This window comes from Gekko japonicus, unplaced genomic scaffold (assembly GCF_001447785.1).
Source record: "Gekko japonicus isolate JY-2015 unplaced genomic scaffold, Gekko_japonicus_V1.1 scaffold5824, whole genome shotgun sequence".
Lineage (NCBI taxonomy): Eukaryota > Metazoa > Chordata > Lepidosauria > Squamata > Gekkonidae > Gekko > Gekko japonicus.
In genome coordinates, this window is record NW_015165426.1 from 9216 (window position 1) to 33708 (window position 24493).

Here is a 24493-nt window from a genome sequence, read left to right on the forward strand (position 1 = left end):
CTGGGATGTTGTTAATAAGATTTTATTGCACTATCAACTTCAGGAATTTTTAAATTAAGCAATAAGAATTGGATGCCAATTATATTCTCACCTGGTTCATGAGTTGACCTTCTACTGCATGGCTGGGAATTTCCTGAGAAGCAGATGAAATCCTTGATTCCACTTTGTTGTGAGGTGGCTCCACAGAAAACACAGGAAAGAGAGGCCTGAGAAACCTGAACTCGCTGTTCAGGGACCCACCAGCTAAGCACACCTCATAGTTGTAAGCCCGGGAAAGGGATCCACCATCAGCATCTCCACTGTTCTCTGGGAAATTCGGTCCCACTGGGAAATTCAGGGGGGAGCTCTCTATGAACTTGCTCCTTTTATGAATCTTGATGGCAACAAACACCAACAGAGAAACCAGAAAAATACAGGAGATGACAGCCAAGCATATGACCAGATACATCGTCAGGGTACGGTCTTCTTTCTCCATAATTTCTTCCTTTGGGATATCTACCATTTTCATATATGGGTCAGAAAAGCCATCCACTAGAAGAATGCTTAGTGTTGCAGAGGTGGACTGGGGAGGGTGCCCATTATCTCTGACCCCAATAATAAGTTTCTGTTTGAAGGTGTCTCGTTTGTTAATTGGTCTCATGGTTTTCACTTCTCCGTTCTGGCCCCCCACACTGAACAGACCCGGCTCTGTGGCCTTCAGGAGCTCATAGGAAAGCCAAGAGTTCTGACCAGAATCTCTGTCCACTGCCACCACCTTAGTGACCAGGTAGCCAGCCTCAGCCCCCCTGGGAACCAGGTCATTGGACGGGGAAGTGCCATTCTGTAGGGGGTACAGGATGAATGGGACATTATCATTTTCATCCATGACAACAGCTCGGACCATAGCTTGGGAGCTCAGGGGAGGAGAACCGCTGTCCACAGCCCTCACAGTTACTTGGAAGTCTTTTATCTGCTCATAGTCCACTGATCGGATGGCATACAGATTCCCAGTTTCAGAGTTGATTGAGACATAAGAGGACACAGGTTGATCACTGACCTTCCCAGGCAAAAGAGAATAGGTCACTTTGGCATTTTGTGCTGTATCCAGGTCATCAGCACGTACCAGTCCTATTAAAAGACCTGGAATATTATTTTCTTGTATTTGGATTTCATATGTTGACTTCTCAAATAATGGAGCATTGTCATTGACATCTGAGATCTGAACATTAAGTATTCTTGTTGAAGTGAGCCTGGGAGAGCCCTGGTCTGTAGCTGTGATGGTGATGTTGTACTCAGAGGCTTTTTCTCTATCTAGGGACTGCTGAGTAACCAGCTGGTAATAGTTATTCACAGACACTTTTAACATGAAGGGCAAGTTTGCCTCTGTGGTACAAGAAGTTCTGCCATTTTCTCCTGAATCTCGATCTGTGACACGGAAGAGGGCCACCACTGTATCTGGGGGAGAATCTTCTGGTACGGGGCTCGTGAGGGACTTGAGAGTCACCTCCGGGGCATTGTCATTTCTGTCCTCAACCTCTACAATGACTTTGCAGTATGCCGAGAGCCCCCCTCCATCAGTGGCTCTGATGTTTATCTCATAGTTTCTGTTTTCTTCATAATCAATTATTCCAGCTACAGTTAGTTCTCCAGTGTATTTGTTTAATTTGAATGATCGAGCCACAGTATCCGGTAGCTGACTGAAAGAAAAAGTGACATCTCCGTAGGAACCCAAATCCCTATCAGTTGCATCCACTTCAGTTACAAGGGTATTTGGCAAGCAGTTTTCCATTAATTTTACCTTGTACACAGATTGATGAAACTGAGGTGCATTGTCATTAGCATCGAGAACATCAATAACAATTTTTGCTGTGCCAGTTTTCCTTGGACTTCCACCATCAACAGCTGACAAAATCAGGAAAAGTTGTGCTTCTTCTTCACGGTCTAACTGTTTCTGCAATATTAACTCCACGTATTTGCTACCATCACTGCGATTTTGCACATCCAGACTAAAATGGTCATTAGGACTTACTAAGTAATTCTGAATGGTGTTTTCTCCTTTGTCTCCATCTTCAGCACTCTCTAAGGGGATTTGGGTTTTTGTTGACGTGTGCTCAGATATTTCAAAAAGGTATTCCTTTTTAGAGAATTGGGGGGGATGATCATTCACGTCCTCTATTTCAACCTCGATTCTGTGCACTTGCAATGGGTTTTCCAGCACAATCTCTGAGAGTAAGATGCAAGAGTCTTTCTGACCACACAGAGCCTCTCGGTCTATTCTCTCCTGTACTATCACATTCCCAGAATTAGGGTCCAGCTGGAAATATTGCCTGGTTCCTTCAGAAACCAGCTGGGCCCTGCGAGCAGAGAGCTCCTTCACATCCACTTTCAAATCTTTTAGCACATTAGCCACCAGAGACCCACTTTTCTTTTCCTCGGGCACTGAATAGAGGAAGGACTCACATATTGCCCCACACATGCAGAGATAGATGAAACAAGACCAACCTTGTCCGTTGTTGGAATATATTTCCATTGTCTCAGCCTCCTTCAAGGAACATCTGATATAGTGGATGGTTCTTTGCAAAGCAGCTGCTGGAAGTGATTGTCTTTTATGTGATTCCAAGGTAAATCTTTCCTTTTCCTTTAGTCCTTTTGGAAATAGATACAGTAGCTGTTCAAAGATGTGTTTGCAGTGGAGGTCTGTTGCCGTTTTCTTTGAGATATCTTTGATGACTACAGATTTTCAGGAGAACAATTACTCCCTGAAAAGTGTTGTGTTGTACAATAGCACCACCTTGTGCTTGACTTAGAATATAACTCCCACAATCTTTACCAATTACTAAGCAACATAAAAAGATCTTATTGCATCTTCCATATGAAGATACTTGGACCATTTCCTCATTCATTGTGGATTCAAAAACATGTTAACCCAAATGAAGCACACATACAATGAAAAAAAATGCTCTGATTAATGGGAAGTAATATATTTATTTTATTTTGCTGTACTTCGTTTATGGCTGGCCTTCCTCTTCAATGGGGACCCATAGCAGTTTACATCATTCTCCTCTTTATCCTTACAACAATCCTATAAGGTAGACTAGGCTGAGAGAGTGACTGGCCCAAGGTCACCCAGCAAGCTTCCATTAGAGATTCGGGATCTGAACCCGGACCTCTCATACCCTAGTCTGACAGTCTTACCATTCCACCATAGTGGCCCTCATAACTAGTTCTTCTCTCTGTGTTATAAAGACAGCCTGGATTTGTACCTTTAAACAACTTCTACCTAGACATCTGAGATCTTGTCACAGGTTATGAGTTACACTTGGGTTGCAAGATTGTGGATTTCGAGTCTCATCTGGTTTGTAAGTTTCATATTACTGTCAAAGCAGGCTAACTATCTTCACAGTGCTCAGTTCCATCTGGATCTTGGTCAGGCTGGTCCAAGTAGCTTTCCTTTACAGTGTTGTTATTGTTGTTTTTTTCATTTGTGTGTGTGTGTTTACTCTCCTCAACTTGAAAAGTAGTTTCTTGTGGGTCACTGTGGGTGGCTCTTTTAAACAAAAATTAAGAAAACACCATTTTGGGTTCGATCTGTCTAGCACGTAACTGTCTCACAATTCTTCCAAGGAGTGAAGGACAGTATACATGATTCTCCCTTCCCCATTTCATTTTCACAACAACTCTGCGAGGAAGGGTAAATTGAGAGAGAATGGTCTAAGGTCACCCAACTAACATCTCTCCAGAACCATATCACTGTAAATATGCATGGGTCCCATGTAGTACATATCTAGTGGTGTGGAAGTACTATTAGTAACACAACTGTTCAAAGTGGCATCCCATGCCATGGCATCAACATGCCCTTCCCAGTATGACTAAGGCTTCAGGTGGATGGGGATCCAGCAACCCAACTCTAGCCTCAGGGTTTGCCCGCTTCCTCACCATGAAACTTCTGGCCATAGGCCTAAACCTGGCTGGCATATATTCTAGTCTCTAACACTTCAACTACTACACCAGACTGGCTCTTCTTTGGATCCTGTCCATTATATACAAATGTTCATTAAAAATAGTTATTTGAATAAACATCATAGTTCAGACTTCAGAAACCCTAATGGGCACAGCATTCTTCCATGATTACTGGAATCCAATAAACATCAAGTGGTGCAGAGTTTTGAAATGGCCCTCTCCTGCCTCCCCTTTCCTGCTGCAGTCCATGGACCCTCCTCAAATTCTGCCCCTGAGGGGCAGGGGACCTTCACAGGCAGGATGGTGGTAAACTATACTGAGGAACAAAACCAGGGAAAATGGCTCTCGCATCTATCTGTGAAGGAAGGGCACGCCCATCAACAGAAAATGATGGTATGATACAAAAGCCCATACTTTAACAATTATCATACAGAAATCCTAATAGCAAAAAAAGTTCACAGGTGAGATCCCTCAGCCTTTGTGACAGAAATATATCCTGTGTGTATATGGTACCATACACCTGGTCAGTAATGGTGACACAATTTCCCTTTGGTTTAGTCTAGTCACCACAGGAGATTTCTGTTTTCACATGACATATCTGATGGTTTCTATGTTTCCATGTACATTTGGCGTGCTGAGCTGGTAGCTTTCCACCTCAGGAATCCGCCTCAAGAATTCTGTGACTATTTCATGAGATCTTTTTAGCCTGTGCCAGGAAGATAGTCTAAGGCCCCGGTCACACGGGCAGGAAACTGCAGAGGAGAAGCGTGGCTGTTTGCCCTGGGGCAAACTACTGCACAGTTACGTGATCAGACCTCCTGTGGAGGTCCTGTGGAGGTACCGTGGAGGTTCCATGGCAAGGGAGAGGTGCCGATCACAGGACAAGCCGGCGCACAACGAAGAAGCGCACGCCGTGGCAAACTGTTTTTTATTTTTGTGTACATGACAAATGTGCATGCTCCGTTGGGTGCGCATGCGCATCCACAGAGACTTGGACAAAAAAAACCCACCTTATTTGCAAGGGGACATGGGCGGGCGCCGGATGCCACCGGAAACGCGATCAGACGCCCGCCCTTGCCCCGCAGTTTCCGGAAACTAGTACCTCCAAGGTACTAGTTTTTTGCCACGCAGTTTCGGCTGGAAGCCTCGGTTGTGCCACGGGAGTGCTACGCTTCCCAGATGTGCTGGTGAGATCGCGCCCGGAAACTCCGGCTGTTTTCCGTCTCACTTGTGTGGCTTCTGTTCCGTGTGACCGCAGCCTATATTCTACTCTCAGGTATAAGGCTTTTTGTACCTGCTGAATATGAAGTTTTGATTTGAGACCATCAGAAAAAATGAAGACTATCTAGCTATATAGGTCCCTGTGGCTCTCCTTTTAAGTGGTAGTGCTTCTGCAGCTTCTTTAGGTAATTTGCAATGACTGATGGGATGTGGAAACTCCAGAGCTCTGTGAGAAGGCAGAGGGAAAACACAACTGAAATGGAAATATATTTGGGGGGGGGAACTTTTACAACATGCAGTGCATATCATCATTTGCAGCATTCACCTTTAATGGTAGGAACTCCTGCCCGACATCCCAGTATAAGCCAGGAACGTGGTAGAAGAGGAGGAGGAGGAGGAGGAGGAGATTGGATTTATACCCTGCTCTTCACTCCCCAAAGGCGTCTCAGAGAAACTTACAAACTCCTTTCCCTTCCCCTCCCTACAACAGACACCCTGTGAGGTAGGTGGGGCTGAGAGAGCTCTGACAGAAACTGCTTTTTTCAGTAACAGCTGCGCCAGAACTATGGCTTGCCCAAGGTCATCCAGCAGGTGCAAGTGGAGGAGTGGGGAATAAAACCCGGTTCTCCCAGATTAGAATCCACACACTTAACCACTACACCAAACTGGCTCTGAATCATTGTAAGACCAGGCCCTTGTCTCACAGTGATGTGCTTGCTCACCTGAGGAGTAATCTACTACAGAAGTGTCACAAAGGATGCTGTAGAAATGAAGCAACTATCAGGAAATTTCTGTTTGATTTCTACTGAGCCCAGTGTGAAGTTTCACTTAACCTACAAGCCAAAGAGTAATTTATCTCTCAAAAGGTAGGACTCGTGTAAAAAAAGCATGCAAATCCTGTATGTTTGCATCCATGTATGAAAAACAATGTGATTTCTGAAAGCCACTTCCATACCCTGGCCAGGTTTTGTGGGAAGAAGCCTAATATAATATATCAATCCCAAAAGTGATGACTATCAAGCAACACAATTCAAAGCAAAACAGTGATCTTTTCTCACAATTCTGTGCACTTCCTCTTACCTTAATAACAGTTTGGGACATGAGGGACAGAAAAGAAATTATCAGTTTCTCCACTTCTTTCAAACCAAAGTGTGTCTAATGGTTGGGGGGGGGGTGTTGTTGATTGGTTAGTTGGTATCACAGTATGGAACAAGCATGATCAAACTTGTCAAGTTCAAGAAGCATATTGGTAGCATAATTGTATTCTAGTTGGAGGGGGGTTACCATCTGTTTTCCTCTTTTTTGTAGTTTTGTTTAACATTCCTTCACAGTCTGGGTTCTTCCTTTTGTTGTTATGATGATCATTATATTTCCAGGCTGGGTGTCTTCCTTTCAGGACTCCTACCAAGTAATTTTGAGGAGCTGCAGTGGCTCAAGTGGTTAAGACACTGAACTGCAGGCTGTGGAAGGTCAGTAGTTCAGCAGTTCGAGACCCGGGTGCCGCATGATAGAGTGAGCTCCCGTCTCTAGTTCCAGCTCCTGCCAACATAGCAGTTCGAAAGCAAGAAATTGCAAGTAGATAAATAGGTACCACTTCGGTGGGAAGGGAACAGCGTTCCGTGCGCTTTGGTGTTTAGTCATGCCGGCCACATGACCACGGAAACGTCTTCAGACAGCGCTGGCTCTTCGGCTTTGAAACGGAGATGAGTACCGCAATCCTAGAGTCGGACTCGACTGGCTTTCGAGCAAGGGAACCTTTACCTTTACCAAGTAATTTGCAATAGCGATGTTTCAAATGTTGATTAACTCAGAGGGTAGCCTTGTTGATCTGCAGTGAAACAGATTCCAGTCCGGTAGCATCTTACAGACCAACAAGAGTTTCAGGATACAGACTCTTGAGCATCAAAGCTCCCTTTGCCGGACACCAGTTGGAATGAAGATCTCTGAGTCCTTTTATTCCAGTCAGAAGGTGGGAGGAGGCTTGTAAAGGATGCAGAGGTACAATGCATGTTGTAATGACCTTGTTTAGAGCAGAGGGGAAATGCCTGGGGGCATAAAATTAGCATCTGTAGTGAGATAAGAATCCTGAGTCCCTATTCAGCCCTTGGGGGGTCCATAGTTCTGAACCTGTGAATTAACTCTAGTTCAGCAATCTTGCATTGTGAAGTTTCTTTCTTTGAGGACTGCCAGTCTTAGGTCAGCAATGGAATGACCAAGTCCTATGAGGGAAGGTTGAAGGAGCTGGGTATGCTTAGCCTGGAGAGGAGATAACTGAGAGGTGAGATGATAACCATCTTCAAGTACTTGAAGGGCTGTCATCTAGAGGATGGTGTGGAGTTTTTTTCTGTTGCCCCAAAAGGTCGGACCAGAACCACCAGGTTGAAATTAAATCAGAAGAGTTTTTCGCTTAACATTAGGAAGAACTTCCTGAGAGTCAGAGTGGTGCCTCAGTGGAACAGGCTTCCTCGGGAGGTGGTGGGCTCTCCTTCTTTGGAGGTTTTCAAACAGAGGCTAGATGGCCATCTGACAGCAATGCTGATTCTGTGAACTTAGGCAGATCACGAGAAGGGAGGGCAGGAAGGCTTGCATCAGTGCTTAATTCCTGTGGCCCTTTCTTACATGCCCGGGGAAATGCTGATCACCACTTTGGGGTCAGGAAGCAATTGTTCTCCAGGCCAGTTTGGCCAGGAATTCTGAAGGGGTTGTGTTGTGGGGGTTTTTTTGCCCTCTTCTGGGCATAGGGCAGTGGTCACTGGGGGTGGGAGGGGAGGTATTTGTGAATTTCCTGCATTGCTGGACTAGATGACCCTGGAGATCTCATCCAATTCTATTATTCTATGATTCTATGATTTATAAGATTAAAATATTCTCCCATTGGTTTTTTAGTGTTGCACTTTTTAATGTGGGGTTTTTGTCCATTTGTTCTTTTGCACAGGGACTGACCTGTTTGTCTGACATAGAGAATGGAATGGTATTGCTGACATTTGATAGCATATAAATCATCGGAAGATGAGCAAGTATCTACTCTGACAACACAATAACTGGACCTAACAACACCAGCCATACCATCTCAGGTTCATAAACTTTTCGTCTTCCAAAGTTATATATACCACCAAATGTCCCCTCCCAGGGAAGGAGAAAATACATTTCTGTGTATCAGAGGACAAGAAAGAAGAGAAAGAGAAACTGATATATCTGCTGATTAAAACAGATCACACAGATCAATGCAACTTGATCATGTTGATCAATCAAAACCTATAGTGTTAAGAAATGGGATGGTTTCTTTTAAAAGAAAGAAAAAATAATTTTGTATGGATCTGCATTTTGGGTCAAGAATAATCTCAGGATTCAGCAATATCCACTGGCATCTAGACTAGAGGGCAGGAAGGATATTTTAAAATCTGATAGATTTACAAAGGTGAGATTTACATTTCTTTTAATTTGCCGTGGGAAAGGAAAGCAAGATGACAGAGGATAATGCCAGTCCATTAAGCAGTCTGGGGAGTAGAAATTGTGGGTTGTTTTTTTAAAAACTTCACATCTAGGAACACATTTTAATCAAGTGATTAAACTAAGTGTAGAAAAGGATTTTTAATAAGTATAAAAGTAGCATAATGCTATAGAAGAATCGCCTGATACAGGTTTTTGGAAAAATTATTCGGGGAACAAAAATCAGAGCTCTTTCAAATATACAAGTTTGTGCATCAATATGGAAAACTAAATTGCTAAAAAAATTCCTTTGTATGATATACAGTGCTATTAGTATATATGCCGTTACAATCGGATGATGTTCTCCGACTTGTCCTCTCTGTGAGCTAATATTTTCAGATGAAGATAGGTTTTATTAGAAATGAAAGATATATATATATATATTTACCATAGTTGGATTTTCTGGGTTGAATCCAATCAGATTTTTATCTGGTGAAAAAGGAAAGAGGAGGTACCCTATGACCATAAAAATTATGCTTGGGATCATGGGATGTGCATAGAGAAAATTGGACAGGGGCTATGGTGAAAAGAGGAATTAGGTGAGATTGAGTGAAAAACCTGAATTGATCCAAACCTCTGTTGTTATATACACCATCTAACCCTGTGGCACTGAAAAGAGTCACCATTGGGTACAGGGACAATCCTTACATATGTGCTGGTGAACATGGTGACTGACACCTTTGGAAAGTTCTTAGCCTACACAAGGACCTTGCAGCGCCACACCCTTTCCATCTATCACCCTGACACCAGTGTGATATCTGGGATTTTTTTCCATAATCAATTTGATCCAAAACAGATGCTTCCAGGTTTTATTAAACTAAAAAAAGTAACGTGTTTCTCCAGGCACCCATTGTAATGAGTATGTGCTCCATGCACTTGAATCAAAATCCAAAGTTGTGGCTTCCACTGTTGACAAGAATACCTTGGGGTCATCTGTACATGGAATTCATTTTCAGACAACTTGGGAGCATCATCACTCATGTCCTCGATCCACGTTTTTAAAAATAACTGCAGCGTTCAGATGTTCAAGCACAATTCAAGACCAATGTCAGCAAACATCAACTCAGAAATTCCCATTCTACTTTTTAACAATATAGTCAAAGAAATATTGCTTAATGCTTTTGGAAACTGACTGGCCTCTCCAAAGAGACAGCTCCCCAATTCCTGGTTTTCAAATCCTTCAGTACTTTAGTACTGAAAGACCCTGATTTCCATTACCCACAAAACAAAGAATGGAGATATTCATCAATCCAGACATCAACAGCAAGACAATCACACAGATGACTCCCAAGCGGTTCATCACATGAAAAGTTGCTGATACTGAAAACACACACATCACATAGGCACGAAGCCAAACATCACATAACTGCAGGGATCACCGGGGCCCAAGAAATCATCATGGCCCATATGGTCTCCCTAGTCTCTCTTCTTGAGAGTTGCTAATAGGGTTTCTAAGGCATTCAGATATTAAGGATTTCAAAATGAGATACATAAATGGGATGCCAAATATATTCTCTTGAAGTACATCAGTCAATTTTCCTCTGCATCTTTGGATACTCTTTTGGAACAAGATGAAATCCTTGAATTCAGGGTACTCCAGTTGATGTTTCAATTTATTTACTAAGACCAAATAATAGCAAAAGTGAAACTCAAATGTTAAGGTGCATTTAACAATATGAATGGGATGTCAAGTATATCCTTACCTGATTCATGATTTGACCTTCAGCGCCATGATTGGGGACTTCTTGGGAACCAGATGAAATCCTTTGAGCCCCCTGGGACTGAGGTGGCTCCACAGAAAACACAGGAAAGAGAGGCCTGAGAAACCTGAACTCGCTGTTCAGAGAACCACCAGCTAAGCACACCTCATAGTTGTAAGCCCGGGAAAGGGATCCAGCGTCAGCATCTCCACAGTTCTCTGGAAAATTTGGTCCCACTGGGAAATTCAGAGTGGAGCTCTCTACGAACTTCCTCCTTTTATGAATCTTAATGGCAAAAAACGCCAACATAGAAATGAGAAAAATGAAAGAGATGATAGCCAAACATATGACCAGATACATAGTCAGGGTACGGTCTTCCTCCTCCACCACTTCATCCTTTGGGATATCCACCATTTTCATATAAGGGTCAGAAAAGCCATCCACTAGCAGAATACTTAGCGTTGCAGAGGTGGACTGGGGAGGGTGCCCATTATCTCTAACTCCAATGATAAGTTTCTGTTTGAAGGTATCACGTTTATTAATGGGCCTCACGGTTTTCACTTCTCCATTCTGGACACCTACACTAAATAGACCTGGTTCTGTGGCTTTCAGGAGCTCATAGGAAAGCCAAGAGTTCTGACCGGAATCTCTGTCCACTGCCACCACCTTGGTGACCAGGTAGCCAGCCTCTGCCCCCCTGGGAACCAGGTCATTGGACGGGGAAGTGCCGTTCTGGAGAGGGTAGAGGATGAACGGGGCATTATCGTTTTCATCAATGATCAGGACTCGGACAATAACTTTAGAGCTCAGGGGAGGAGAACCACTGTCCACAGCACTCACGGTCACTTGGAAATCTTTCACCTGCTCATAGTCGACTGATCGGATGGCATACAGATTCCCAGTTTCAGAGTTGATGGAGATGTAAGAGGACACAGGTTGATCGCTGACCTTCCCAGGCAAAAGAGAATAGGCCACTTTGGCATTCTGCTCTGTGTCCAGGTCCCTGGCTTGGACCAAACCTATCAGCAGACCTGGAATATTGTTTTCCCATAATTGCATTTCATATGTTGACTTCTCAAATACTGGAGCATTGTCATTGACATCTGAGATCCGGACATTAATTATTCTTGTTGAAGTGAGCCTGGGAGAGCCCCAGTCTGTAGCAGTAATGGTGATGTTGTACTCTGAGACTCTTTCTCTGTCCAGGGGCTGCTGGGTGACCAGTTGATAGTAATTATTCACAGACACTTTCAACATAAAGGGCAAGTTTGCCTCAGTGGTACAGGCAGTTCTGCCATTATCCCCGGAGTCTTGGTCTGTAATACGGAAGAGAGCCACCACTGTATCTGTGGGAGAATCTTCCGTTAATGGACTGGTGAGGGATTTGAGGGTCACCTCTGGGGCATTGTCATTGCTGTCCTCAACGTCCACTATAACTTTGCAGTAAGCAGAGAGCCCCCCTCCATCTGTGGCTTTGATATTTATTGCATAATTTCTCTCCTCTTCATAATCAACGGTTCCTGCAACAGTAAGTTCCCCAGTATGTTTGTTTAGACTGAATGCTTTGAGCACATTTTCTGACTCCTGGCTGAAGGAATAAGTGACATCTGCATTGGAACCGAGATCCCTGTCAGTTGCTTCCACTTTATTCACAACTGTCCCTCTGGGGGCGTTTTCCTTCAGTTTCACTTTGTACACAGAATCTTCAAACTGAGGGAAATTATCATTGGCATCTAGAACATGAATGACAATATTTGCTGTGCCGGTTCTCTTTGGGTTCCCTCCATCAACAGCTGACAGAATGAGGAAGAGTTGTGCATTCTCTTCACGGTCTAATTGTTTTTGCAATACTAACTCTGCATAGTTGGTGCCATCACGGTGACTTTGCACATCCAACCTAAAATGGTCATTAGGACTAAGGGTGTGGTTCTGAACAGCATTTTCTCCTTTGTCTGAATCCTGCGCTGTCTCCAAAGGGAATCTGGTATTTGTTGGCATGTGCTCAGGTATTTCAAAAAGGAATTCCTTTTTAGAAAACTGAGGTGAATTGTCATTCACATCCTCTATTTCAACTTCAATTCTGTGCACTTGCAATGGGTTTTCCAGCATAATTTCAGAGAGTACAATGCAAGGGTCTTTCTGACCACACAGAGCCTCTCGGTCTATTCTACCATTTAATAGAACATTCCCAGAGTGAGGATCCAGCTGGAAATATTGCTTGGTGCCTTCAGAAACCAGCTGGGCCCTGCGAGCAGACAGCTCCTTCACATCTACTTTCAAGTCCTTTAGCACATTTGCCACCAGAGACCCACTTTTCTTTTCCTCGGGCACTGAATAGTGGAAGGACTCACATATTGCCCCACACATGCATAGACAGAAGAAAAAGGACCAACCTTGTCTGTTGTGATGCACTTCCATTGTTTCAGCCTCCTTCTAGACACATCTAATGCACAGCACGGTTTCTCATAAAGTTATTCCTGGAATGGACTTTTTGCTTGGTTCCAAGGCAAATCTTCTTTTCTCTGTGTTTGGTTTGTTAGTGGCTACTGTGCCTTTTGATCCTGAAATTTACTTGCAAGAAGGAGCAGCTTCCTTTATATCTGAGATTTCTTTGTTTAATGGCTGCAGATTTCCAGGAGAGCACTTACTCCCTGATTTCGTGTCTTGCGTTGTGCAATGGCACCACCTTGTGCTTGAACTAGGATATAACCTCCCTAATATTTATCATTTAGCAAGGATTATATAAAGATCATTCACAGTAAGAACCTCCAATCACTGATATACTTAGTGATTCTTTTAACCACATTATATATGTTACCTGTGTGAAAATGCCTGGAATACCTCAATGGTTGTGGAACCGAAACTAAGGAACATGTACGATGACACTCTGATTATTGCAGAAGTAGTTGATCAGTACATCTTTTTTTTAAAAAAAACAATTTTTATTATCAGGATATAACAACACGTCCAATATTAAACCATTTCACCATTCTTAATATATCCCTTTTCCCAATCACCCTCCCTCCCCTGCTTCAGTCTTCCCGCAGCGTTCCCAACCCCACCACATCCCATTATCTTGTTCTTTCCCTCCTCTTAAACAATACTTAAAAGTTCAGTTTTTAAAAATTCAGTTTCTTTTACTACCTTTTTCATGATTTTTAACATTATAGGTAACCTATTCTGTAGCTATTTCTTACCAACATTTCTGTAATCTATTCTTAATCATTATTAAAGCAAAACAAATTATTCTTAACATCCCAGTGTTTCTCCATACAGTCTTTGAAGTCCTTCCAATCAGTACATCTTGATCTCTATATAAATCTATCTATATATAAATCTATATATCTCTATATATAAATATGTAAATCATATGTCAGCTAAACATTTGAAATATAATAGTTTTACCCTAATTGTTTCTGTGTTAGCATTTCTTAACATATAGTTTTATATCAATCAGTAATATAAGACTTGAGTATCTGCTCAACATACAGGCGGTCCCTGGTTTAATCCTTGGCATCTCAGGTATAAACTATCAGGTAGGGGCTGATACGAAAGATCCATACCAGGAACCCTGGAGAGCTGCTGCCAGCCTGAGTAGACGGTTAAGTGGACTGATTCAGTATCAGGCAGCTTCCTGTGTCCGTGTGACTTTTCGTGCCTTCCTCTTCCTGCGGCGGACAGTTGTGCTCCTCCCACATAGACATCTGCTCCTGAGGGCTTATGGATTTAGAGACAGTTTGGTGTCGTAGTTAAGTGCGCAGACTCTAATCTGGGAGAACTGGGTTTGATTCCCCACTACTCCACTCGCACCTGCTGGATGACCTTGGGCAAACCATAGTTCTGTCAGAGAGCTGTCCTTGAAAAAGAGCAGTTTGTGTCAGAGTTCTCTTGGCCCCACACACCTCACAGGGTGTCTGTTGTGGGGAGGGGAAGGGAAAGGAGTTTGTAGGCTGCTCTGAGGCTCCTTTGGGTAGTGAAGGGCAGGGTATGAATCCAATCTCCTCTTCTTCTCTTCTTCTATCCAAACAAGATGGGAGCAAAGTGACGGTTCTTCCATTAATGGTAAGATACAAGCACTGAGAAATATCTTTAATCGTTATCACACAGACTTCTGGATAACAAAAATACACAATTTTTAAAAAATGTACAATTCCACAAAAGCAATCTAGGCTTTCAGAATTTACCTCAGGCAAAAAATGATAATCAAGGTCATCTAACCCTTTTATACCCCAAGTCAATGTAATATCTAGTTTTTCATACCCAAATAAACTAACTTTTTATTCTGCAATGCATTTTTGTGCCAAAAAATATAATAGAGTTAATCATTCCCTCCAGTGGTGAGTGGGTGTGGGTGTGCTTATGGTCTTCTTTGTATGCAATACAACTGCAGCTATGTTTATGAAGCAGATTGGAACCCTGTCTCTTCCTTGGTACACCTGAGGCTCAAAGGCTCAGAAATGAATCCACCTGAAAATTAGCAAGCAAACCAGGCAGGAACCAATCATTTCTCCCAACCTCCGAGCCTCACATCTAATTTACCACAGAAAGGGAAACTAAAACAATAAAGCATAAAACCAGTGCCTTAACAAGTTTGGGAAGCAGCAAAAAATGTTTAAAATCAAGCAAAAAATTAACATAATGTAAATACAGAACAATCACCTGCATTCAGATTTGGGGACAAACAAATCGGGGAGGGAAGAAGAAAGGAGCCTCAACCATGAAAGAACACCCAAAGAACCAAAAATTCACAGATTCATGCAGCCATCTGCAAAGCTAAACTACTAAAAGTCTTGGCACATACAGTGCTCTAAGTGGATATGTCCCTCTGATCTGAGACCATGCTAAGAAACTGCTATATGTTTGTTAATTATACCGTAATTTTCTGTGGCATTGTGGGACACAAAACAGCTTACATGAAAATTAACCAGTGCACAATACAACAAAATCCACAGAACATAAGAGAAGCCATGTTGGATCAGGCCAATGGCCCATCTAGTCCAACTCTCTGTGTCACACAGTGGCCAAAACCCCTGTGCCATGAGGCACATTTCATGTATTAACCAGGATCAAAGATGTCATCAAAAACACATTTACATAGTTGGCTCTGCAAAGATGGCGGAAAGAAGTGGCAGCAGCACTGATTAACAACACTCCACAAGTTATCGGTTGTTTGTTCTTCTTTTCCTATTTTATACTTTACTGCATGGTACTTCTGGTTCTATATTGAGCCTTGCCAAAATCTATTGCCTGGGATGTTTGTTTTAGAGCTTTAACCTTGTTTTTATGGACTTTTCTTGCCAAGATAATGTTGTGAGAAAAATGTGTCCCCACACCCCCCCTCTGGTTCGTGTCCTCTGAGTGTTGCCTCCTCACCAAAGGCGAAAGGTGCAAGTTTGGAAAACGCTGAGCACTAGCAGAGACACTCCAAGCTAAGGGTCTCTTCTTTATCTTTTTATTAAAAGCTCAGTATTCAAAGTTTACCTGACAAGGTGACCAGCAAGACGCTGTGTCAGCTTGCCAACACAGTACACTTTTTTTCAACAAATATAGATAGTAAGCACATAGAAAAATGAACATGCAAGCAAAGTATCCCACCCAAAGCATGCAAGAAGCGAAAGGGCCCTTTCAGGTTGACTTCAAATTCTCAGGAGGCTAAGCCTCTCCTGATCCTTCAGAAGCCAACGGAATTCTGTTGGATTTCACCAGTATTTATACCAAATGATCAAAGGAGTTCCTTGATAACCATATTACAATTGTAAATTAACATTTAGAAGTTGAAATTGTTTAGCTGTAAATTGCTTCCTTACAACAAAAGTTCACACTCTTATGTACTGGAAGGTGCTATTGTTTTCCTGGTGTTCCCACCATTGGGGCTACACTGTCCTTTGAAACTATCAGAGAGCTAACTTCAAAGTTATCTTCTCAGGGGGAAGTGGGGAATGTGAAATCCTGTTGCTCCGGAGTTTGCATTTTGGATTAGGGTCTATCATTGCCCAAATGGCTTCCTCACCAGCTGCAATTTTATCACCTTTAAAATTGTGGGTCTCACACTTATAGAGACTTATATTGATTCAAATCCTGGGAATGGAATGTGGTGAATTTTTTTTCTGGGTGACTGATATGGAGATTTGTCTAAAACAAAGGGCCTGAAACAGGCCAGTCCTCCTTGCTGTTGTTCTAGCAAACACAGAGACAGACACATGGATTTCATAAGATATTAGGCTCCATTTTAAACCCAAACTTTCTATATTTCTAAAATTTCTTTCCACAGATAAGTTTTATTGCTGAGATGAGCCCCAGACACCAATAGTGAAATAGTTGGCTTTACGTAATTTTTGAAACCTCAGAAGGGTGGGTTTCTTACTTACCACCTGAAGGAGTGCTCCATAATACAGTGGCAGACACTGAAAATGCCTGAGCTGAAAGAGTACTCAATATTCTTATAGTTGGAATATGAGGTTCGGATGGGCTGAAGGGCTTTAGTTTGATACCAGCATAATATTCAAGTGTATTCCATGATTTATCAGAGTTCCAGGGTACTGGAATCTGGAGGATTTCCAGCCTTCCAGACTATTTTTATTTATGGGTCTAGAATGATTGGATGTAGGTGAGCTGCTATGAAGGACTCTGGCAGGCCTCTTTCTTTGCTTCTCTTTTTCTTACACTGTTTATTCTAACTTAAGTTATATTGGGTTTACTTAAGAAAACATTCAGCATATTCCTGAGTCACTTGTACATCTTACACTGGTAACAATATTTATTTATTTATTTATTTATTTATTTATTTATTTCGATTTATAGCCCTCCCCACTAACGGGCTTCAGGGTGGATCGTAGTAGGTTCTAAAGCACATAAATACAATATTATAGAATAATTAAAATGCAAAATAATTAAAAACAGTTTAAAACAACATAAATTAGAACAGGTCACACTATTTATCTCTGTACATAGTTTCCAAGATGGTGCCATTGCGTCTTTGAGGTCTTCTTAATCTGAGCCGTGTAGAGGTGGTAAACTTCAACTTCAGCAGGGGAGGCCAGTTTATATTGGACACCCGCCATCTCAGCCAAAGGCCTGGTGGAACAGCTCAGTTTTACAGGCCCTGCAGAATGGTAATATGTCTGGATGGATTTTGAAGAACAATATGTGGCCTACCTTAAAGAAAGAATCTTCTCCATACAGGCCAGCACTGACACAGGTACTCCCTTGGAGAATGGAAGATATATCCAGGGATTTCTTTTCTCTTTTGTCATTGATTTTAAAGATGACCCCCTCTGGAATCGCCCATCTGTACGAAATTCCATTGGCTTGAAGAAAGGAAATTAAATCCTTATAGCTTTTCCTCTTTTGACGAATTTCAAATGGAATGCCTTTTAAGGTTTTAAGGTTTTAAGGTTTATATTACCCATTTTCAGTGGAGTTGCTGATGTCGCTTTTAAAATAGCATCTCTGGTCTGTCTTCTTGAGAATCTGACCACAATTTCTCCAGGTAGGCTATTTTTTTAATATAGTTGGAGTATGCCGTATAAGCAGTCACCATCTCTTTTACTACTTCATCCGCTGTTGAGTCTATTGCTGGAGCAATGATCTCGCTGAGCAGCTTCCTCAGATCCTCCTTCGCCGATTCAGGAACTCCCTGGAATCTGAGGATCATGTTGGCTTTTTCCATTTGTAGCTGTAACAAACGGTTTTCTTGGAAGTTTTGTTTTGCTTCAACTTCCCCCATTCTTTTCTTCATTTTCTTGTTTGTGGTGTCTATCTCTTTAATTCTCTCAGTCATATGCTCCACCTTCTTTGCCGTTTCTGCCAGTTGGAGCTGCTGGGATGCGAAGTTCTGGTTCAGAGAAGTCAGTTGCTGGTTAATACCATCGAGTTGCTCCATCACCGTCTTGAGCATATCCACTAACATTTTCATGACATCTGCTCCCTCTTCTGGTTTTGGGCTCTGACTACCCTGCTGGTTTAACTTTAAACTTTCTTTGAGAGGCTGCCATTTTATACGATAGTTTACACTTTCAAACTGCTTCTCTCGGGCTTGAAAAATTGCCACCACAATGTCAGCGCTCAAGTAAGTCTCTCAAAACAAAATCACTGCTTTCCCCCCCTTCCCCCTTTGTTATGCTTATCTGTCCATTTGCATGAGAGGCATCCCTCTTTGCACTCCACTTTTCCCACGGGGGGGTAGTTCGCTTTTAAAACATTGTTTATTTTGAACTCATCATTGTCGGTCATTTCTTTGACCTCACTCACAATAATCGATATTCTGCTCGATCTCCAGCGCTTGTCCCAGTCTAATCAGCTTGTGCCCGAGGGCCACGCAGCGGCAGGACCATCAGGGTGGAGGGGAGCCTCAATTCTCTGGCATTTAGCCATCGAAGAGGCTACTCCTCAAAGCCCTATGGCCTAGAGCCTATCACAAAGGCTCCGTGTGGGTGCTACTTGAGGTAGCACCCCTCCATACTGCTGGTATGCGAGTCACTCCCCCGAGGTCCGGGGAGAACGGCCGCCATCGCTGATCCACCAACCGGACGCTTTTGTTGGAATATATTGATTGGTTTTAATGAATGGACTCAAGGCAGTTTCTTTGGATGTTTTTCAACGTGCATGTTATACACCTCTGTACTTTTGTACTTTTGTCTTCTATAGAGGTGACACAATCAACACTTACAGTGAGTTTCACATAGAAGCAGCAGCAATAGCTGTTAATCCTGTGATGAAGAGAGCCCAATCTTACTCCTAACAGATGCCACTGGCACAGAGACAAGGTACCTCATGTTATTATTGCTGAAGACAATACGGTCGCAAATTATGAAGGACTCTCGTAGGCCTCATCCAACTTTTTAGTTTTACACTAGTTGTTTTGAATGTTATATTCTGTTTACCTAAAACCCTCAACATATTCCATAGTGACAGCATAGAACAACCGGCACATGAATTGAACACAGAAGAAAATTGGCAGCCAGTGTAGAGATTTCAAATGAGTGTACTAAGTTCTAAATGTATGTTGTGTAAACTGTATAGAACCATTTTCTTCACTCATAGAGCTTTTGTTTGTTTGCTGCACTGTCTTCCTAGTCATGCATTAACAAAATGCAATAAAGAAGGGGGGACAAATACAGAATAAAAATAAGAAAAAATAAACTGTTTACAATTATTGCTTTACAGTTCAATTACAGTTCAAACAAGATGTTCTTGCAGTTTTATTGCCCATATCTGCACCATTTATTAAATAGCATCTTTGCATAAATCCATAGTACTAAATAGGATAAAGAGTAGCTGAGCACTGGCTGGAAAAAGATAACAATGAATCCTGAGCAGCATAAAAAAAATCTACTCTTAGTAGACTTTTTGCTAATCTAATTTGACGCATTAATTTTTCTCATCAGAGCTATATTGCACTAACTCTCACACCACATATCAATTGTAATTATTTGTGGATTTCCACTGTTGAGATATGGCATATCTCACTGCCATTGCACTAACCCTCACACCACATATCAATTGTAATTATTTGTGGATTTCCACTGTTGAGATATGGCATATCTCAATGCTACTTAAAAATATTAATAATGTTTTGTTAGTTTACTATTTTTTCTGTAAATAAATTTTCCACTTCTGCATCTGGAATAACAAAATTATGCAATTAAATTTAAATATCTTACTAGATAACTCCCCTCACTTCAATTTTTTGGCAGTTCCACCATATATGGAAGTATGTACCTATATTATTATTTTTTCTGTTTTCTATGCAATTAAATCTCCTTTTTACAGAGGAGGAACATTGAGAATTTTCCCCAGAATTCTCATGCATGTGTGGGGATTGCTTAATAAAAAATGGAGTGCCCATGAGAGGGGAACTAAACTCTGTCCTTTCTTGTATCTTGCTTCAGGTTTTTCTCCCCACTAGGCTCAGCTTCCCTGATTTTGATTGAAAATCAAATATACATTTAATAAGTAAATAAATACCTCCAGTCAGCTTTCCCAGCATAAAGGTTTGGAGATAGGAGTTAAGTTGCCCATACTTTACTGTTTGCTGAGTAAAAGATCAACACAACACTAGGATAACTGGAGGAACTGTGATTACTACAGGAAATTTAGAACTGTTCGTGGAGACAGAGAACAAAAAGAAGGATGGACCAACTTTAAAGTACCCTGAAGGAAAATCTTCGGACTCACACACAGAAGGATAGACGTTTTGTTGGTGAGGAAGGTAACCTAGCATGTAAACCAACTGGGAAGAGACACTGAAAAGGGAGACAATAATAATAAATAAACAGGAACTAGACTTACAATTATTGGGAATGCTAGAAATTTCCAAGTCATTACCAGCCTTTCTAGACAGGAAGGGCTAATCACCAGCACTTTACTATTTTCCAGGTATATGTCTTTTGGACAATGATTCCTGCAACACCACCAATTGTCATTTAAGACCTGGATATGAATGATGCTTCTTGAACTTAGATTGCCAGATCCTTGGCAAAGTAACATATTTCTCTGTGTTCAAGAGACTTTAGGTATTACTGAGTAGCAAGAAGAAAAGAGTCTTGTTTCATCTTCAAGACTGACAGATTAATCTTGTGCCAGTGCAAAGACTTCTTTCTTAATAATGGTTGTTTCTAATAGCAAAAGAAGAGTAGGCCCCGTAAAATTGAAGATTTTGCTGTTAATGGAACTTTGTCATTATCATCCTCAACCACCACAAAGACCCTACAAAGCCACAAAGACACTTTCCATCTACTCCTCTGACAAGAATGCCGTTCTTCGTTTCTTTCTCATAATCAATTATGACCCCAAACACAGATATTCCCAGCTTTTATTCAATTGAGAAAAACAGTATATTTTATCAGACACTGATAGAATAAGTAAACAATCTGTGCACTGAACAAAGTTATACATTTCCCACTTGCACTGGGGGACCACACTATCCTGGGGATATAGGTAGATTGGATTGATTTTCATAATATTTGGGAGCATTGCCATTCATGTTCACTATCCATATTTAGTAATATTGCAGCGCTTGAACAGCTCTGCAAGCACAGCTAAAGACTGCAATCAGCAAAGATTAGCGTAAAGATTTTCACACTACTTTTAAGAACATATTCAAGACAACACTTAGTGTTTCTGGAAACTGGCTGACCTCTGAAGAGCAACTCTCCATATCCCCGGTTTCAAATCTTTTAGGACCTTAGCAAGACATGCTTTGCTTTCCATGACACACCAAACAGCAAACTATCACTCCAGAAACTAACAGCAAGAAAAAACACAGAGATGACTCCTAAGTGCGCTTTTTGTACACATAAGGTTGCTTTACGCATAAGGTTGCTGTATACATAAGGTTGCTTCCCTTTAGTACCCCAAATTGGCATGAATGATTGCAATTAATATGGGTTTCATAAACGGTCAAATGTTAAGGATGTAAGTGCATCCCACCATATGCCTGGGATGATAATTATAGCCTTACCTCACTCATGACTTGTCCTTCTGCTGCATGATTAGGAACTTCCTGGGAACTCGATGAAATCCTTGGATCCTGCTGGGACTGAGCAGGCTCCACAGAAAACACAGGAAAGAAAGGCCTGAGAAACCTGAACTCACTGTTCAGAGACCCACCAGCTAAGCACACCTCATAGTTGTAAGCCCGGGAAAGGGATCCAGCATCAGCATCTCCACAGTTCTCAGGAAAATTTGGTCCCACTGGGAAATTCAGGGCGGAGTTCTCTATGAACTTCCTCCTTTTCTGAATCTTGATGGCAATAAACACCAACAGAGAAACCAGAAAAATACAGGAGATGACAGCCAAGCATATCACCAGATACATCGTCAGAGTACGGTCTTCCCCCTCCACCACTTCATCCTTTGGGATATCCACCATTTTCATATAAGGGTCAGAAAAACCATCCACTAGAAGAATGCTTAGTGTGGCAGAGCTGGACTGGGGAGGATGCCCATTATCTCTGACTCCTATAATAAGTTTCTGTTTGAAGGTGTCTCGTTTGTTAATGGGTCTCATGGTTTTCACTTCTCCATTCTGGGCACCCACACTGAACAGACCTGGTTCTGTAGCCTTCAGGAGCTCATAGGAAAGCCAGGAGTTCTGACCAGAATCTCTGTCCACTGCCACCACCTTGGTGACCAGGTAGCCAGACTCCGCCCCCCTGGGAACCAGGTCATTGGATGGGGACCAGACCTATCAGCAGACCTGGAATATTGTTTTCCCATAATTGCATTTCATATGTTGACTTCTCAAATACTGGAGCATTGTCATTGACATCTGAGATCTGGACATTAATTATTCTTGTTGCAGTGAGCCTGGGAGAGCCCTGGTCTGTAGCAGTAATTGTGATGTTGTACTCTGAGACTCTTTCTCGGTCCAGGGGCTGCTGGGTAACCAGTTGATAGTATTTATTCACAGATGCTTTCAAGATGAATGGCAAGTTTGCCTCAGTGGTGCAGGCAGTTTTGCCATTATCTCCCGAGTCTCGATCTGTGACACGGAAGAGGGCCACCACTATATCCGGGGGAGAATCTTCTGTTAATGGACTGGTGAGGGACTTGAGGGTCACTTCCGGGGCATTGTCATTCATGTCCTCAACCTCCACTATAACTTTGCAGTAAGCAGAAAGACCCCCTCCATCTGTGGCTTTGATATTTATTGCATAATTTATCTCCTCTTCATAATCAATGGTTCCTGAAACAGTAAGTTCCCCAGTATGTTTGTTTAACATGAATGATCTCAGCACAGCATCTGATACCTGGTTGAAAGAATAAGTGATTTCTGCATTGGAACCGAGATCGCTGTCAGTTGCTTTCACTCTTGTCACAAGTGTCTCCCTGGGGGTGTTCTCCTTCAGTTTCACTTTATACACAGAATCATCAAACTGAGGGAAATTATCATTATTGTCCAGAACTTTAACTATGACTTGTGCTGTACCTGTTCTCTTTGGGTTCCCTCCATCAACAGCTGACAGAATGAGGAAGAGTTGTTCATTCTCTTCACGGTCTAATTGTTTTTGCAATACTAACTCTGCATAGTTGGTGCCATCACGGTGACTTTGCACATCCAACCTAAAATGGTCGTTAGGACTAAGGGTGTAGTTCTGAACAGCATTTTCTCCTTTGTCTGAATCCTGCGCTGTCTCCAAAGGGAATCTGGTATTCACTGGTACCTGCTCAGGTATTTCAAAAAGGAATTCCTTTTTAGAAAACTGAGGTGAATTGTCATTCACATCCTCTATTTCAACTTCAATTCTGTACACTTGCAATGGGTTTTCCAGCATAATTTCAGAGAGTAAGATGCAAGTGTCCCTCTGACCACATAAAGATTCTCGATCTATTCTATCCTTTAATAGCACATTCCCAGAATAAGGGTCCAGCTGAAAATATTGTTTGGTGTCTTCAGAAACCAGCCGGGCCCTGCGAGCAGACAGCTCCTTCACATCCACTTTCAAGTCCTTTAGCACATTTGCCACCAGAGACCCACTTTTCCTTTCCTCGGGCACTGAATAGAGGAAGGACTCACATATTGCCCCACACATGCAGAGACAGAAGAAAAAGGACCAACCTTGTCTGTTGTGATGCACTTCCATTGTTTCAGCCTCCTTCTAGACACATCTAATGCACAGCACGGTTTCTCATAAAGTTATTCCTGGGATGGACTTTTTGCTTGGTTCCAAGGCAAATCTTCTTTTCTCTGTGTTTGGTTTGTTAGTGGCTACCTTTTTCTCCTGAAATTTTCTTGCAATAAGGAGCAACTTCCTTTGTGTCTGAGATTTCTTTGTTTAATGGCTGCAGATTTCCAGGAGAGCACTTACGCCTTCATTTTGTGTCTTGCGTTGTGCAATGGCACCACCTTGTGCTTGAACTAGGATATAACCTCCCTAATAGTTATCATTTAGCAAGGATTATATAAAGATCATTCACAGTAAAAAACCTCCCATCACTGTGATGTTTAGTGATGATTTTAACCACGTTATATATGTTAGCTGTGTGAAAATGCTTGTAATATCTCAATCATTGTGTATCTTAAAATGTACTATATTTTCCCTTAAAGTGTAACCAAAACTGAGAAAGGCGTACAATGAATGATACTCTGATTATTGCAGAAGTAATGGATTGGTACATCTTGATTTCTATATAAATCTGTT

The 24493-nt window shown here is 42.0% G+C and overlaps 2 protein-coding genes and 1 pseudogene across 2 annotated transcripts; all 3 read right to left on the reverse strand.

Moving 5' to 3' along the window:
* Positions 1-79: 79 nt before the first annotated feature.
* On the reverse strand, positions 80-2509 carry LOC107109972 (protocadherin beta-16-like). The gene has a single exon (XM_015410682.1). The coding sequence runs from the start codon at positions 2507-2509 to the stop codon at positions 80-82; it is 2430 nt and encodes an 809-aa protein (XP_015266168.1).
* A 7807-nt stretch (positions 2510-10316) lies between these two features.
* On the reverse strand, positions 10317-12716 carry LOC107109974 (protocadherin beta-16-like). Its single transcript, XM_015410683.1, has one exon. It carries the CDS (start codon positions 12714-12716, stop codon positions 10317-10319), a length of 2400 nt encoding a protein of 799 aa, XP_015266169.1.
* A 9082-nt stretch (positions 12717-21798) lies between these two features.
* LOC107109975 lies at positions 21799-23884 on the reverse strand (annotated as a pseudogene).
* Between the last annotated feature and the right edge of the window lie 609 nt (positions 23885-24493).

Excerpts from the sequence above, each read along its gene's own strand:
- LOC107109972 (XM_015410682.1), bottom strand. The coding sequence starts at position 2,509 with ATGGAAATATATTCCAACAACGGACAAGGTTGGTCTTGTTTCATCTAT.
- LOC107109974 (XM_015410683.1), bottom strand. The coding sequence starts at position 12,716 with ATGTGTGGGGCAATATGTGAGTCCTTCCACTATTCAGTGCCCGAGGAA.